General features: G+C 40.5%; 1 protein-coding gene across 1 annotated transcript; it reads left to right on the plus strand.

The window, feature by feature from the left end:
• Window positions 1–881: 881 nt before the first annotated feature.
• LOC133902948 (protein ENHANCED DISEASE RESISTANCE 2-like) lies at window positions 882–10,705 on the plus strand. Its single transcript, XM_062344275.1, has 22 exons — window positions 882–1,362; window positions 2,447–2,521; window positions 2,610–2,663; window positions 2,768–2,833; window positions 2,918–2,976; window positions 4,501–4,535; window positions 4,682–4,771; window positions 4,839–4,885; window positions 4,967–5,067; window positions 6,644–6,739; window positions 6,820–6,884; window positions 6,961–7,032; window positions 7,132–7,278; window positions 7,380–7,696; window positions 8,179–8,242; window positions 8,332–8,507; window positions 8,864–8,965; window positions 9,033–9,083; window positions 9,173–9,316; window positions 9,411–9,506; window positions 9,961–10,062; window positions 10,202–10,705. Exons 1-22 carry the CDS (start codon window positions 1,156–1,158, stop codon window positions 10,295–10,297), a joined length of 2,262 nt encoding a protein of 753 aa, XP_062200259.1. The 5' UTR covers window positions 882–1,155; the 3' UTR covers window positions 10,298–10,705.
• The last annotated feature ends 3,183 nt before the right edge of the window (window positions 10,706–13,888 follow it).

Genomic DNA, 13,888 nt, shown 5'->3' on the forward strand with positions numbered 1-13,888 from the left:
GAGAGCATGGAAGCCGTGCCTAATGGCCTGAGAATATTGAGGAGGAAAGAGACAAGTCTTCAGAAGACTAGAGAACAAAGGGAGAGAAAAGGAGTGGGGGAAGATGCCGAGAGCATAGAAACCGTGTGCACAAGGCGTGTCGGGCTTTTGTTGACCGCGCGATTCGATCGTGGCTGCCATCCATCGCCTGTTCCATCTTGCTCGTGTCGTGCAGAATTCGAAGGAGAACGGAGGCACATCCACGCCAAATACTTGCATCCTCACACCAAAATGTTGGGAAATTCTTCATTGCCCATCCATGTCAAATAGACATACTCAGACGAGAGAAGCGATCATCTGGCCACTACCTTGTCCCCCTCCTTCCCCCAGAACAGAGGCACGTCCGCAAAAGATCCAACACATACCCGTCACACCACCTCCCCCCCCCCCCCCCCCCCCTCAAAATTTCCTAGGCAAGCAGGTAGAGCCGCAGAGGATGAACACATACGCAAACACAATCACCTTCCTTTCTCTCTCCTCGTTTGTTCATTTCCTTTCCTGTCTCTCTCTATCTCTGCACAATCGGGGAGAGAGAGGGGTTTATTTGTTTTTTATTCTCCTTATGAATTCTAGTCTAAAAAAACAAAAATAAACGGTTATAAGATAAAAATTGATTCTCACAATTTACCAGTCAAATTGTATGTGAAATTTTATAATTCATAATTTAGTAAGAAAACTCCTATACTTTTTATAAATTAAACTAAACTCTCACAATCTAAAGCTTAAGGCTCTTTTCAGAACACATGAATTTCACAGAAAAAATATAAGATTCAGAAAAAAAAATTCCGTGTTTTAAATGAGGCGTAAACAAACGGACAGGAGGGCGAACAAATCCCAACTACCAGCCATGCCGGCGGAAGTAACAGCTCATCCATCAGCCTGAAATGACGAAAAGAAATACCGGGGGCCCACCGGCGAGCGGGACCCACGCTGCCAGACCTCCCTCCTACTCTCTCTCTCTCTCGTCCCTGTCCACCGTGCCTGCGCCCAATTCAATTTGACAGCGGAGGACAAAACAAAAAAGCGCAGGTGAGGCGAGGCGAGGCGAGGCGAAGCGGAGTTGATTGCAGCGAGGTGGAGGTGGGGGGAGGGGTGCCGGAGTCGAATTCGGCGCGAATGGGCGGGGCGGAGGTGGCGGTGGTGGAGGCGTCGCCTGCGGCGGAGCTCGCGGCGAACGGGGAGGAGGAGGGGATGCGGATGGAGGGGTGGCTGTACCTGATCCGGTCCAACCGGTTCGGGCTGCGGTACTCGCGCAAGCGCTACTTCGTGCTCGAGGACGCCGCGCTCCGCTGCTTCAAGTCCGCGCCGTCCTCCAAGCGCGAGGTGACGCATCGCTCCGGTGCAGCAGTGATTTTTTGCTGGGAATTTTGTTGGTTTTTCCTGGCATTTTGTGGGATCCTAGGGCGTTTGTTCGCTTTTGTGAATACATAAGTCGATCGATTCTGATGCTTTCCATCCCCTCACGGTGATCTGTTCTGGTGCTCGAACTGGAATCGGGATGCTAATTCTGACGAGAAGTTAATTTGGGGGCTTGTTTCTGCTCGCTGCCCGGCCGTTAGGTTGAGATAAGTTTGCGTGGATTATTCACGCGAAAGTTCCACCATTAGTTGTTGTTAGTTTTTTTTTTTTTTTTTTTTTTTTTTTTTTTTTTTTTGCATGCGTGGTGCTGTTTGTTCCTCTGCTCGGATTTTACTTCTCGCTAGGATTAACGGATTGCTAAGAGCGGCAAGAATTCGATGCCCTGACAGGAATGGCATTAGAACAGTGGCACCGTACCAGTTTGGTCTGTTTGTACGCTAAGTTTGATTCAAGGCCCTTTTATGGAATGGAACAATGGTTGCCGAGACAGCAACTGTTTCCTACCTTTACTCGATGTATTAGGAGTGCGAATCGTGCTGTTCAGTTAGCAGTATCATGGAATTAGGAACCGTGTTGCGTAGAATCAAAGAGCTAGTTATTAACATTAGAAATTGTAAGGTGACATTTAGTGAACTCTGCATTGGGTCAACTGTTGAGTGACTTCCATATAGGGAACAGACATGCTGTCCCTTCTGGAGGATATGGCATATGCCCAACCTTTTTGGCTCTCCGCAAATGCGGTTGCTGCATCTGCATTGATCGTGAATTTGTTACTCTTATTGATCAATGTTTAGGGCAATTGGGAAGAGGGCAAGGGCCAAGGGATTATTGCAGCATGTTAACTCTGCAATATAAACTGGGTTACTGGAATGAAATGGTGAATGGTGATTGTATATTTTCTGCTGCGAGCTTACTTGCGAACTGGAAATAATCAAAGTTATCGATCTGCTACCTTCAATTCTTTCAGGAAACTTTGGTGTCTCCACTTCTATGTTCTTTTGAAACATGACACCATACTTTGATTCCTTTTTTTCCCTTTTGGCTACAGGATCCTGTTAGAAGTGCAATAATTGACTCTTGTATACGTGTGACAGACAATGGGAGAGAAAGTGTACATAGGAGTGTAAGACCTATGTTCTTTTTATTATTTATGTTACTTAAGGTTTATGCAAACAATATCTTAAGCATCTTCCTTATCATTTTGTTGACAGGATTTTTACATATTCACACTTTATAATGCTTCCAATCATTATGATCAACTTAAGGTAAAGAGTAGTGTTCAATATCTTTAATCAAACAGCTAAGATCCTTCTGCTTGGTTTGTGATAGTAAGATTTCCTTTTTGCCTCTGTTGACCAATGTTTTCCAGTTGGGTGCGAGAAGTTCAGAAGAAGCAGCTAGGTGGATCAGGTACTTAATGGAGTCTGCCTTAAAGGTTGGTGTTTTGCTTATTTTATTGTTCCACTTTGCTATCATTATGTTCAATAAAGCACTCACATGATTTCCGTACTGTGAGCAGTCCCCAAGAAAAGATGAGCACGTTGTTGCTTGTTCACATAGAAGATGGCAGGCTTTCAGGTAGTTGCAGATCAAACTTTGTTTTGTCATTTACTTAGCATATGAACTGGGAGTGGTGTTTTAAAAAGCAGTAGGCACTAGTCGAGCGGTGGGGTAGGCTAGGTGGCCAACTTTTGTAACAGTGATTGGGAGTAATGTTCATACAGAGTTAAGTTAGTTTTGTTATGTTGGTTCAACTTGATCAGTTTCTTTTTCATTTTTTTGTATTTTGCAATTCAAAATTATATGCAGATTAAGTAGTAAAGGGTGTTATCAGATGATTAAGATATCAATATCACATTGATATATTGGTCTTAGGACTTAGGATTATCTATAATGTATGTTTTGTGCATGTTAGAAATTTTCGTTAATGCCTGTAAACAACCGTAGATACAGTGAAATGCCATGTCCCTTTCTGTGCAAGTTAGGAAAATCTTGTTACTTGTTAGTGCCGAAGACAAATCATTGTTAGGATGATACAAAATGCCATGAGATCTTTTTAGCTTAAATTGGAATTTGGAAAAAGATATTTATGCTGATTAAAAGGGATGCAACACAGACCTATGCGTTTGATTTGTGCTTGATTTGTTTCATGTAATGTGACTCTAGTTGAGTAGTGGAGGTGGGTTAATCTCACACTCAAATTCTAAAGTAAGTAGTACTTTCATATAATGTTGTGTGGGCCATACATAGTAACTCTAGATTATTTCTTTCATGTGCAGTGAGGGCGAGAGCCCAAATGAGCTGCTACATGTGTGTAGCTTGTCCCACGTGGGGCTGGGGCGTTAAGCAAATTTTGGACCTTGGGGTGTTATAAGTTTTACCAGTCTACCATAGCGTCAACATTGCTGCATGTGTGGGTACCCATGCCATGCATCGTTGCAAGAAGGGATGGTTCTGGACACTTGCATATGCATATATATTACTGAGGGAAACATCTTGAGTGTAATACCCTGGCCCAATTCGAGTGTCCCGTGTGACTCTAGTTGAATAGTGGAGGTGTAGTGCTACATCGGAATTCTATCAAGCATAGTACTCCCTCCTATAAAAAAAATGTGACTTTTTAGGCTATATTCAGTCAACCGATCTAAACTTTGATCATCAATTACTTTTTGTATATTGAGTCCAAATATTGAAAATGATTTGAGTATATTTTCTTCGAAAACTAGTTTCATAGTATTATAGTTTTGCTACGTTTATACCCATGTTACAATAGGAATTAGTAGTCAAAGTTGTGTTCTGGAGACCATGTCGATGCCTAAAACAGCACTTTTTGTGGCTGGAGTGAGTAACTCCGGATATGGGTGCAGTGCGAACAAAATCCCAATTGAGTTGCTACGCATGCATAGCCTGTCTCATGTCATCATGTGGGGGTTGAATGTTAAGCAAACACCCAACCCCGATGTGTTACACATCAAGAAAACATATGTCTTGATCTGACTGAGTTTGCCCGTAGGCTGCTACCTGTTGCAGTTATTTTCTCCATGCTCTATTGTAAGTATTTGTAGTTGTTCTATTGTCTGATTGGCTACTACATCGTTGCAGGTTAAGCCGCCACAGTAGCCGCATGCACTCAATAGGTAACATATATGTTTATATAGTTTTCAATGGAATGAATGATTGTAGTGAATTAATTAGCTTCTGACAATGTCTATAGAAGTAACAGATTTCTTTGTGCTCTTTAGTGCTAAGCCGTTCTTATTTTCTCTTGTGTGAATTTTATCAGATTGGACTCTATTTTCATCTGCTCATAACGATCCGATGGCATCTGATGTTATTGCACCTTCTCCATGGACAATATTTGGCTGTAACAACGGTAATGATACAATTTCCTTTCTTTTTCATCAATGAAATTTCTGCTAATCCATCTTCCTTGCATCTAGGATTACGTTTGTTTACCGAGGCAAATGACGGTGGCTCTCATCGAAAGGTATTTCTTGTTCTAAAAAATACATTGTGCGTGAGTGTGGATAGATTGTTAAATTCACAGTTGTTTTGCTTGTTTCCTCAGTATTGGGATGATCATCCGGCTATAATGGCAGTTGGTGTTGTTGAAGCGAATTCTGTGGCTGTCTTCCAGACTCTAATGTCCCTTGGCCAATCAAGATCTGAGTATGAAAGATGTTCCCTCTTTCAAACTGTTTATTTTATATAAACTATTCGTAGTATATTTCCTGGCAAATGCATTACATCATTTGTATCCCAGAGTAGGGAAACATAGAAACAATGGGAGCTGTGTTAAGAAGACATGAAAACCCAAATGTGTATCATGGTGAGTGTTAGATGTACGCAATAGTTAGGAATAATTAAGCAGCAGTGGCATAACATGCAAAGCTGAAAAGATGATGGGAGGGGTGAGCAGGAGGGGATTTGTGACTCCACTGAAAACACCTTTTAGTTCATTTGTCTTGCGAAAAGAAGAAAATAAACTTTTACCCATTCAACATCAAGCTTGTTTAATGTAACTATCTGTCCATAAAAGTTTAGTATTCAATTACATTCTAGTTTTCATTTTTCAAAAGTCCTGATGACACCTCATCCTATGCATGCGCACTATGTGCCTCACGGCCCTCGCCACCAATAGCACCTCGCCGTTGCACATTCTTCCTGATTCATCAAGTATTATAGTCTGTACGACACAGATAATACCCCCATAGAACACAAAACTTCAAAGTTAACCTTCTGCCATGTTCCACTTCCACCCATCCCAAGAAGCTGTAGGAAAGGAAGCCCTAAGTCACCTTCTCCTTTACCTCCGTCACTCGGCCTCTTTTCTCTGGCTTACACTCTTCCCGGTCCGCGCTTGCCTCTGCTGCCACCCAGGTAGGCAAAATTGAGGTGGTTCCGGCCTGCTGCGAGTGACAGCACCTAGGCCGCTTTTTTAAAACACTGTCCTTTTGAGAGTTGAGACCCTAGCCTACTCTGGACATGCTATATAGGAAGGTCAGATGTTTGTCCTCCAAAAGATGACGATATGAGTCTTATGAGACAATTACACTCCATAGCCTCCACTTCCAGTGGCAAAGCGTTGCAAGTGCTGAGCATCCTTGGAACAACTTTGGAGGTTGGCAGCGGTATTTTTGAATTACTTTTGTGTATTGCTCAGTGACGACAGTATTGTTCCTTCTTGACACCAACTGGTTAGTTACCATTTTTGGAATACTAAAATAAGAAAGCCCAGTAGTTAGCAAGTTAAGGAATTTTCTGGAACCTTTGAGTTATTATTATTTTCCTGCCAAATAATCTGATTGTACTTCCTCTGGTCTATATTACTGGTTTTTTTTCTCCCCAAAAAAATTACTTGTAGCTTTAGGTCATGCACACAGAACAAGGAGGGAGTTAATACCTTGCTTTTTTACATAGTTTGCCCCTAGATTACTCACCCATCTCTTTAAAAGCACTACCAACAGGCAAGCAATTAAAACAACTTCCTAAAATAGCATCTGTTTTAGACCTGAGCTTATCATTCAAACTTAGCATGAATAATTCATGTGTACTTCCTAAAGTAGGGAAGATTTTCGAGAACAAGATTGTGTAAATTTTTGTTAGGATTTCCAATATGTTTAGTGAATTACCGTTTCTGCAATCACCCCGATAATAAATTCAGACCACATGGCATTGATATGCATACGCATGTGAGTTAAATGTGTTTCTTTTTCCACCAATCAACTGTTGAGCTCTTTTTTAGGTGGGACTTCTGTTTGTGGGAAGGAAGGGTGGTCGAGCATCTAGATGGCCATACAGACATAATCCACAAGAAATTAAGAGGCGACTGGTTACCATGGTCTGGTGCTGGATCAATTATCCTGCTCTTTTTACATACATACTTTGTTAAGTTGTAATAGAATTATATTTAGCTTTCAGGGGAATGAGAAAGAGAGATCTATTACTTAGACGATATTGGAGGCGAGAAGATGATGGAACTTACGGTACTATTGTTTGACAGAAAATGATAAATATTTTACTCGCAATGATCTAGATCTGACGCTTCTCTTGAATCTCCAGTTATTCTATACCACTCTGTTTTCCACTATAAATGTCATCCTGAGAGAGGCTACATCCGTGCATGTCTTAAAAGTAATGTATGCTTTATTTTTCAGTTGAATCTCTGCGATAACTTAACTGGCTATTGTCTTCATTTATACTGAACTGATATGCGCCTTTTTGAATATTTAGGTGGAGGATATGTAATATCACCAGTCAATCAAGGAAGGCAATCAGTTGTGAAACACATGCTTGCCATAGATTGGAAATTCTGGAAGTCTTATCTGTTTACCTCATCTGCCAAATATATCACTATACGTATGCTAGGCAGAATAGCAGGTATGTCTTGTATTAGATCAATAGATCTTGCCTGATTTGGTTGTTAAACTTCTCTTTTTGCAAATTTCAGTAATACTCTGTTCGAATTTACATTTTTACAGCACTGCGAGAATTCTTCCGAGCAAAAAATGGGAATTGTGCTTGCATGGAGTTCTCATCCGGTGAGTTGACCAGGGACATGGGACTGCCACAAGGTGAAAACGAGCGGATAAATTTAGAAATGCAACCAGCAAATGAGAATAGAAGGCTTGAGGGTCCTACTGAAGGATCACAGGGTGGTTCTAACAAGCACTTAAGCAGTGCTGGTTCCTTCGTTCAACTTAATGATGCAACGGATGAGTTCTTTGATGTCCCAGATGAATCAGAATATGATCAGAGAGAAGTTGTGTTTCCTTCTGATGAGAGCACACATGCTTTGGTGAGTTCATTGTGTGCTTGCATTAATCATGATAGAACATTGTTAAGCAACTAACTTACTACTGTTCTTATTGATAAAGTCAGCTCTGTTAGATCCCATCTTCTGAACTACTGTCTTTTGGTCATAGTATGGATGTATGACCTCTGGGGTTTTTTCTCTTGAAAAATCCCTTGTGGCATTCAAATGTAGAGAACAATAACCTTGAGTAGCCCAGAAAAAAGTGTCCATTTTTGTTTCATATATTCAGTTTGTCACATTGACTGTACTTACAGTTGTCTTAGCACATACTATAGCTCCTATTTTCAATACTAAAAATAAAAACAGAGCATACCAAATGTGCCCGTGCTTGGAAAGGTGGAATATTTTATGTCAGAACAGTTAATTAAAAGAATGGCATAACGTTGACATAATTCGGACCAGGCCATTCGAACTCTGTACAAATTTTATATCTCGTATCTAATGTTTCGGCATTTCTTTTGCAGGACCAACGGCATGCTAAACTGTCCACTGCTGCTGTTTTTGTAAAAAGGTTGCATGATCTTGCAGGTATGTTACAGTTATTGCCCAATTGTCAGCATTTCTATTTTGTCTGCTCTAATTTTTGTCATCTATTCCCTCCTTTTCCTCCATTCTAGTCCAAAAAAGAGGATACATTGACCTACAGGGAGCAGCAGATGCTGATAATGGGCCATGTTGCTATGGATATACTCTTCCCAAAGATTCGAGCTGTACATCACCTTCTACTTGGGCAATGACAGATCCTACAACATTCTTAATCCGGGGAGAGACATATTTGCATGATCGTCAAAAGGTAGCTTAGATCTGTCGTGAAGATCAAATCCTGAAAACAAAAACTCATTCAAATTTTAGCTGGAAAGAACCTACAGGGTTTCCCTTGAAAACCATAAACCTCTTCGGTAGTGGTTTTAGGGGGGTGTTTCAGCTTTCCAAAACTCTTGTACAGTATTTTTTCCACATTATAGATTACCCTATGTGTCCATGAGTGTATAATTTAATCATCACTTGCCATGTTATCACTACTGCTACTTTTTTGGAAAGCAAACGGTAGGGAAGTGTGATCATTTATGTATATAAATCATAAGATCATAAATGAATGGGTGAAGTTACCATAACGATGCAGTTACAACTTGCCTGTAACTTTCACAGATCAAGGCAAATAGTACCCTGATGCAAATGGTAGGTGCTGATTGGATAAAATCTGATAAGCGTGAGGATGATCTAGCTGGTCGCCCTGGAGGACTAGTCCAGGTATCTTATGTTAAAGCTTTTCAGCAGCTAAAGGAACAAAGATATTTATCAATAGTTTTCATTGTAGAAATGTGCAGCACAAGGGGGCACCAAATTCTTCTTCATTGTGAACATACAGGTAAGATATTGTTTGGGTTTATACATGGGCTGATACGTCATATGCTGTACAACAAAAATAAGTCTTTACTTATAACCTGATGGATACAGGTTCCTGGTTCAACCACATACAGCTTAGCTTTGTATTATATGATGGATACACCATTAGAAAAGGTCCCTCTACTTGAAAGATTTGTAAATGGAGATGATGCATTCAGAAATTCGAGGTTCAAACTCATCCCTTACATCTCAAAGGTACCTATTTTTGCACTAGAAACCTTATTTGATCCGTTTTAAACTTACTCAATAAAATGTTGATGTATTACCTTTGGAACGTGTGTCCATTTAGGGATCTTGGATCGTTAAGCAGAGTGTGGGCAAGAAAGCTTGCTTGGTTGGGCAAGCACTAGAAATCAATTATTTCCGTGGGACCAACTATTTGGAGGTAAGCTCTAAGCATGTCACATGTTAGCTTCTCTTGCTGCATTCTATGATCCATCATCCAAATGCAGTTTTTCAGTGCAAGGTTGCTGTATTTTGCATTATTACTGGATTCAAGAGTAGTTTATTTGAAGCATTATGATTATATTTCTCCCTGGATAGTAAGGTGGCAAAATAATGAGTGCTTCAATTTCAGTTACCACTATTTTATCTTTTATTGCTTTCATATTATGTCATATTTTACCTGAGAAGCAGAATCTGACTGAACTTCTACTCGGGCTGATTGTTAATTTCGTTTACAACAATCTGTAATAAGCATAAAGATTCAAGAGGTTCCTTGTAACTTGTTACATATCAGTCGGATTTAGATCTGCTTCTCTGACAGTGTGGCATGTGACTGCATAAATATGTGTTTCCTGAGATACCAGCTTTGAACAGCTTTGTATGTAATTTTTCAGCTTGGAGTTGATATAGGCTCATCGACGGTGGCACGAGGTGTAGTGAGCCTTGTGCTTGGCTACTTGAATAATCTGGTGATTGAAATGGCCTTCTTGGTACAGGTAATCGACGTGCACCTAACTAATTCACAACACCTGTTCGTTTCAGCTCGCTTGAGCTTGAGCATATATCCGTAGAGATCACAGAAGAGTTGTTGCTTCTTTCTAACTATAACGTACATGCTTGGTTCGCCTCATGCAGGGCAACACACACGAAGAGCTCCCGGAGTTCCTCCTAGGTACCTGCCGACTGAATTATCTGGACGCCTCCAGGGCAGTGTCGATAGACGAATGCTAAAGGCGTCGATCTGACCCGATTCTTTTTGAAGCCAGTACAGCACAAACCAGAAGCTTCCTTGCTGCCGACACATTTGGCCAATCCCCAGATGCTCCTTGTATTGCTTGCCCCTCAAAAGTGGAGGACCGATCGTAGCATTGTACATTCTCTTCTTGCCGAGGTATTGTGTTGTAATGATGATGGCAATCCATGATTAAGTCCTTTGCATTCTTTGGCATCTCATCACCACGAGGAACGAAGACAGAACTTGTATTCTAATTCTGTTACCGTGTCGTCCCTTCTGACCTGATTGAGATCAGATCAGATCAGATCTGACATCTGACACCAAAGGAAACCATTAACTAGCCATTGACCAAGTGAGTAATGGCTGGAATGATTATATTCGAGGACCCGTGGTTTCCTCCCACATTCGTCAGGAACCGAAAGGGACCTCCAACCAAAGCTGCAGTGATCCTGGGCCACTTCCGCACCCGTTTTCAGACCCCTTGAACCGAAAGCATCAACAAGCATAGGTGGAGTTGGCAGGCATCTCGTGGGTCCTCACGGAAGGACAGCAGGATGAAACGACGACCTCGTCATCGCTGCGACATCGTGATCAAGATCACTGTGTTTTGCTAGTGGTAGCACCAGCTTTTCTGGGCTGGCCATGTAGGGACGTAGCATGTCCATTGTCCGCCAAGCTGCGTCTCGCCTGTAGCTGCGACGTGACAGCTGAGCGGCCTGGCCTCACTTTTGATGAGCCCCCGGCACTTTTGAGCTGGCTACGTGTCGACCGCTTGCAATCTCGTTTGCCGTTAGCACTAGACAGGATCCTCGCTTGCCATTGACTTGATCGGATCCCGACGGCGCGGTCGGGTCGGTCGCGCGATGCACGGGCCCGGCCGCCTTCACGTGCGCGCCCGGTGCAGCGCAACGCCAGGCGAGGCGAGGCGGGATGGTGGCGCCGACCGATCGGGAACCTCGGCGCACGCCACCCTGCGGTGTCCCTGGATCGGTTGCGCTGGTCGAAGTGGCTGCAGGACGCCGCTGGTCTGTGTCGTTCACGGCATCGAGTGGCTGGCCGATTCTAGGATGCAAAGGTTGGTGCTAGTAACTAACACCTCCGCAGGTTGACTGACATGCACGCCTTGCAACAAGCACATGAATATGTTGAGATTTGTCCAGTAATTTGCTATTGTAAAGTAGAATCGTTGACGGACAATAGAGTAGCAAATAAATTCTTGTATTTATTGATTATGGTGTTTATATATTTATACATGGTAAAAAGATATAATGAAAGATGAAAAATATGTCTATTGGGAGGATAAGACATATCTTCTCAATAGATACAACTCTTGATAATTGATCACATGCTTATATCTAAAAGTGTAACATGGTATATATTGGTTATTGCCTCATTGTATGCTCATATGAGAAACCAAAATATGAAAAACTCATTTTGGTGAGCTTAGAGAACAATAATTATAATCTATGGATTATATTAAAACCTCTGAAAACCTTTTAGGAAAATAGGAGGAATACTAGTGATATGCTGTTAAAACCCTTTTTAAACCCAGTGAGAAAATAAAGAGAAAATGGTACAGCATATATTAATTATTGTCTCTTTGTAAACTCATATGAGAAAACTTTTAAAAGGAAAAATCCATAAGCAAGTTTAGAGAATAATAGATATGTCTTTGATACCTCCTTTAAAAACCTCGAAAGGAAAAATAAGGGATACGACATATGATCTTGTATAGATATTGTCTCGTTAAAAACCTTATATGAGAAACCGTATAGGAAAAACTCATAAAAAAAAGAGCGCAATATAATATGAACAGGTTATTTTTTAGGATAAACCCCCCCTGAACCTTAAAAATCTCGCAGTCATCGCATACCAATTCCTTGAACATATTTTTGGAATGTAGAGATTGGTAAGGACTTAGTGAATAAATCAGCGAGATTATCACATGAATTAGTTTGCAAGATTTTTATCTCCCCATTATGAGGATAGAACAATTTAGAGCAATATGTTTGGTTATACTGTTCTTTATGTAACCTGTTTGCATTTGAGCAAATGCGTGCAGAATTATCTTCATAGATAACTATTAATGATTCAATAGAATCAATACCACATAATGTATGTGTTTTATCATTCTGTGAAGCCATATACATGCATGTTATGTTTCAGAATGATAGGTGAAAGTAGCCACTGGAATCTGTTTTGATGACTCTTATGAAAAAACTATATCACCATAAAATCAGTCTGTGATCTGGCACTATAGGGATCATTTATATAGCCAGTGTCTAGATATCCCACTATGATCATATCTTATCTTTCTGATAGAAAAACCTAGATCTTTGGTGCTATAAAGATATCCATGGATATCCTCTTTGACTCCCGCCTAATGGCGCTGTTAGAGATGCGCTATTTAAGCTAGCAAGTTATCTACAAATGCAATATCAGGCTTGTTGCGATTTGCAAGATACATGAGCGCTTTGATGGCACTAAGATATAGAACTTTAGGTTCAATATCTTTTCAATATCAACCTAATATATGAATATATATTGATTCATATTTAGGGATTGAATGACCATAAGTATTTTGATGGATATGATTATCCAGTATCATTTGGATATTGGTAAACTGATGAATAAATATTCCTGAAGGAATATGCTTAAGTTGTAGACTTAAGTGAAATTTGGTTTTAGCAAAAATTGTTCATCTCAAATTCTGTCATAGGATGATTACATACTTTATCGTGTGTGGTTTGGAGATGATACAAAATTCAATTGGGATTTTATTATAAACACACATATGTAATCATTGTAGTTGGAGTAACCTTTCTGTGGAAGAAACTCATTTAGTAAGTTGTACCATAATCAACTTAACTGTTTGAAGTCATGAAGTGACTTTAAGCTGTACACAATATATTACGATTTGTATTTAGATTCAGAATGCGAAGTCCCTTAGGGACTTATATGTCCGAATCTATCCAATTAATTTGATCGGCCAATGATATTGAATATGAGAACATAACTTTCACGCATACCATGGGGTATGTAGCATCTTAATTGATGCCGGGTCTCTGCGTGAACCCTTGTGCTACGAGCCTCGCTATTTCACCACCTTAAAGAATAAAATTCATTTTGCTTCCATAGGAAAGACATTAGAGGTGTAGGTATTACTTTTGTGAATACCTCTCTTTTTTTGTAAGCGAGTGCAATTCTATCTCAATTGCTTCCTTCTATTTGGTCCAGTCCGAGTGCTTGAAGCACCATATCAGGGCCACGGACTTTGGTCTGGATCCAATTGAAGATCTTCTGCAATTTTTGAAGAGAAATATTTATCGATAATTTGTAGTCCTTGGTATTGATTGATTCTAAAGAATCAATATAGTTTGTGGAAATATTATCCCATTTAACTCCGTATATTTCCCAAAATAATGGAGTTAGGATGTTCCCATGACCCAGCATCTGAAATTTGTGTACACATTTGTACTGGGCATTTTAGATGCTAAACATCCATAAGCGTTTGGATAGTGAATATCCATAAGGAGTCTATCAACTTGATGTTGATTTACATTTACTATCCTGGAGGAGGGATTCCT

This window comes from Phragmites australis, chromosome 21, assembly GCF_958298935.1.
Source record: "Phragmites australis chromosome 21, lpPhrAust1.1, whole genome shotgun sequence".
Classification (NCBI taxonomy): Eukaryota; Viridiplantae; Streptophyta; class Magnoliopsida; order Poales; family Poaceae; genus Phragmites; species Phragmites australis.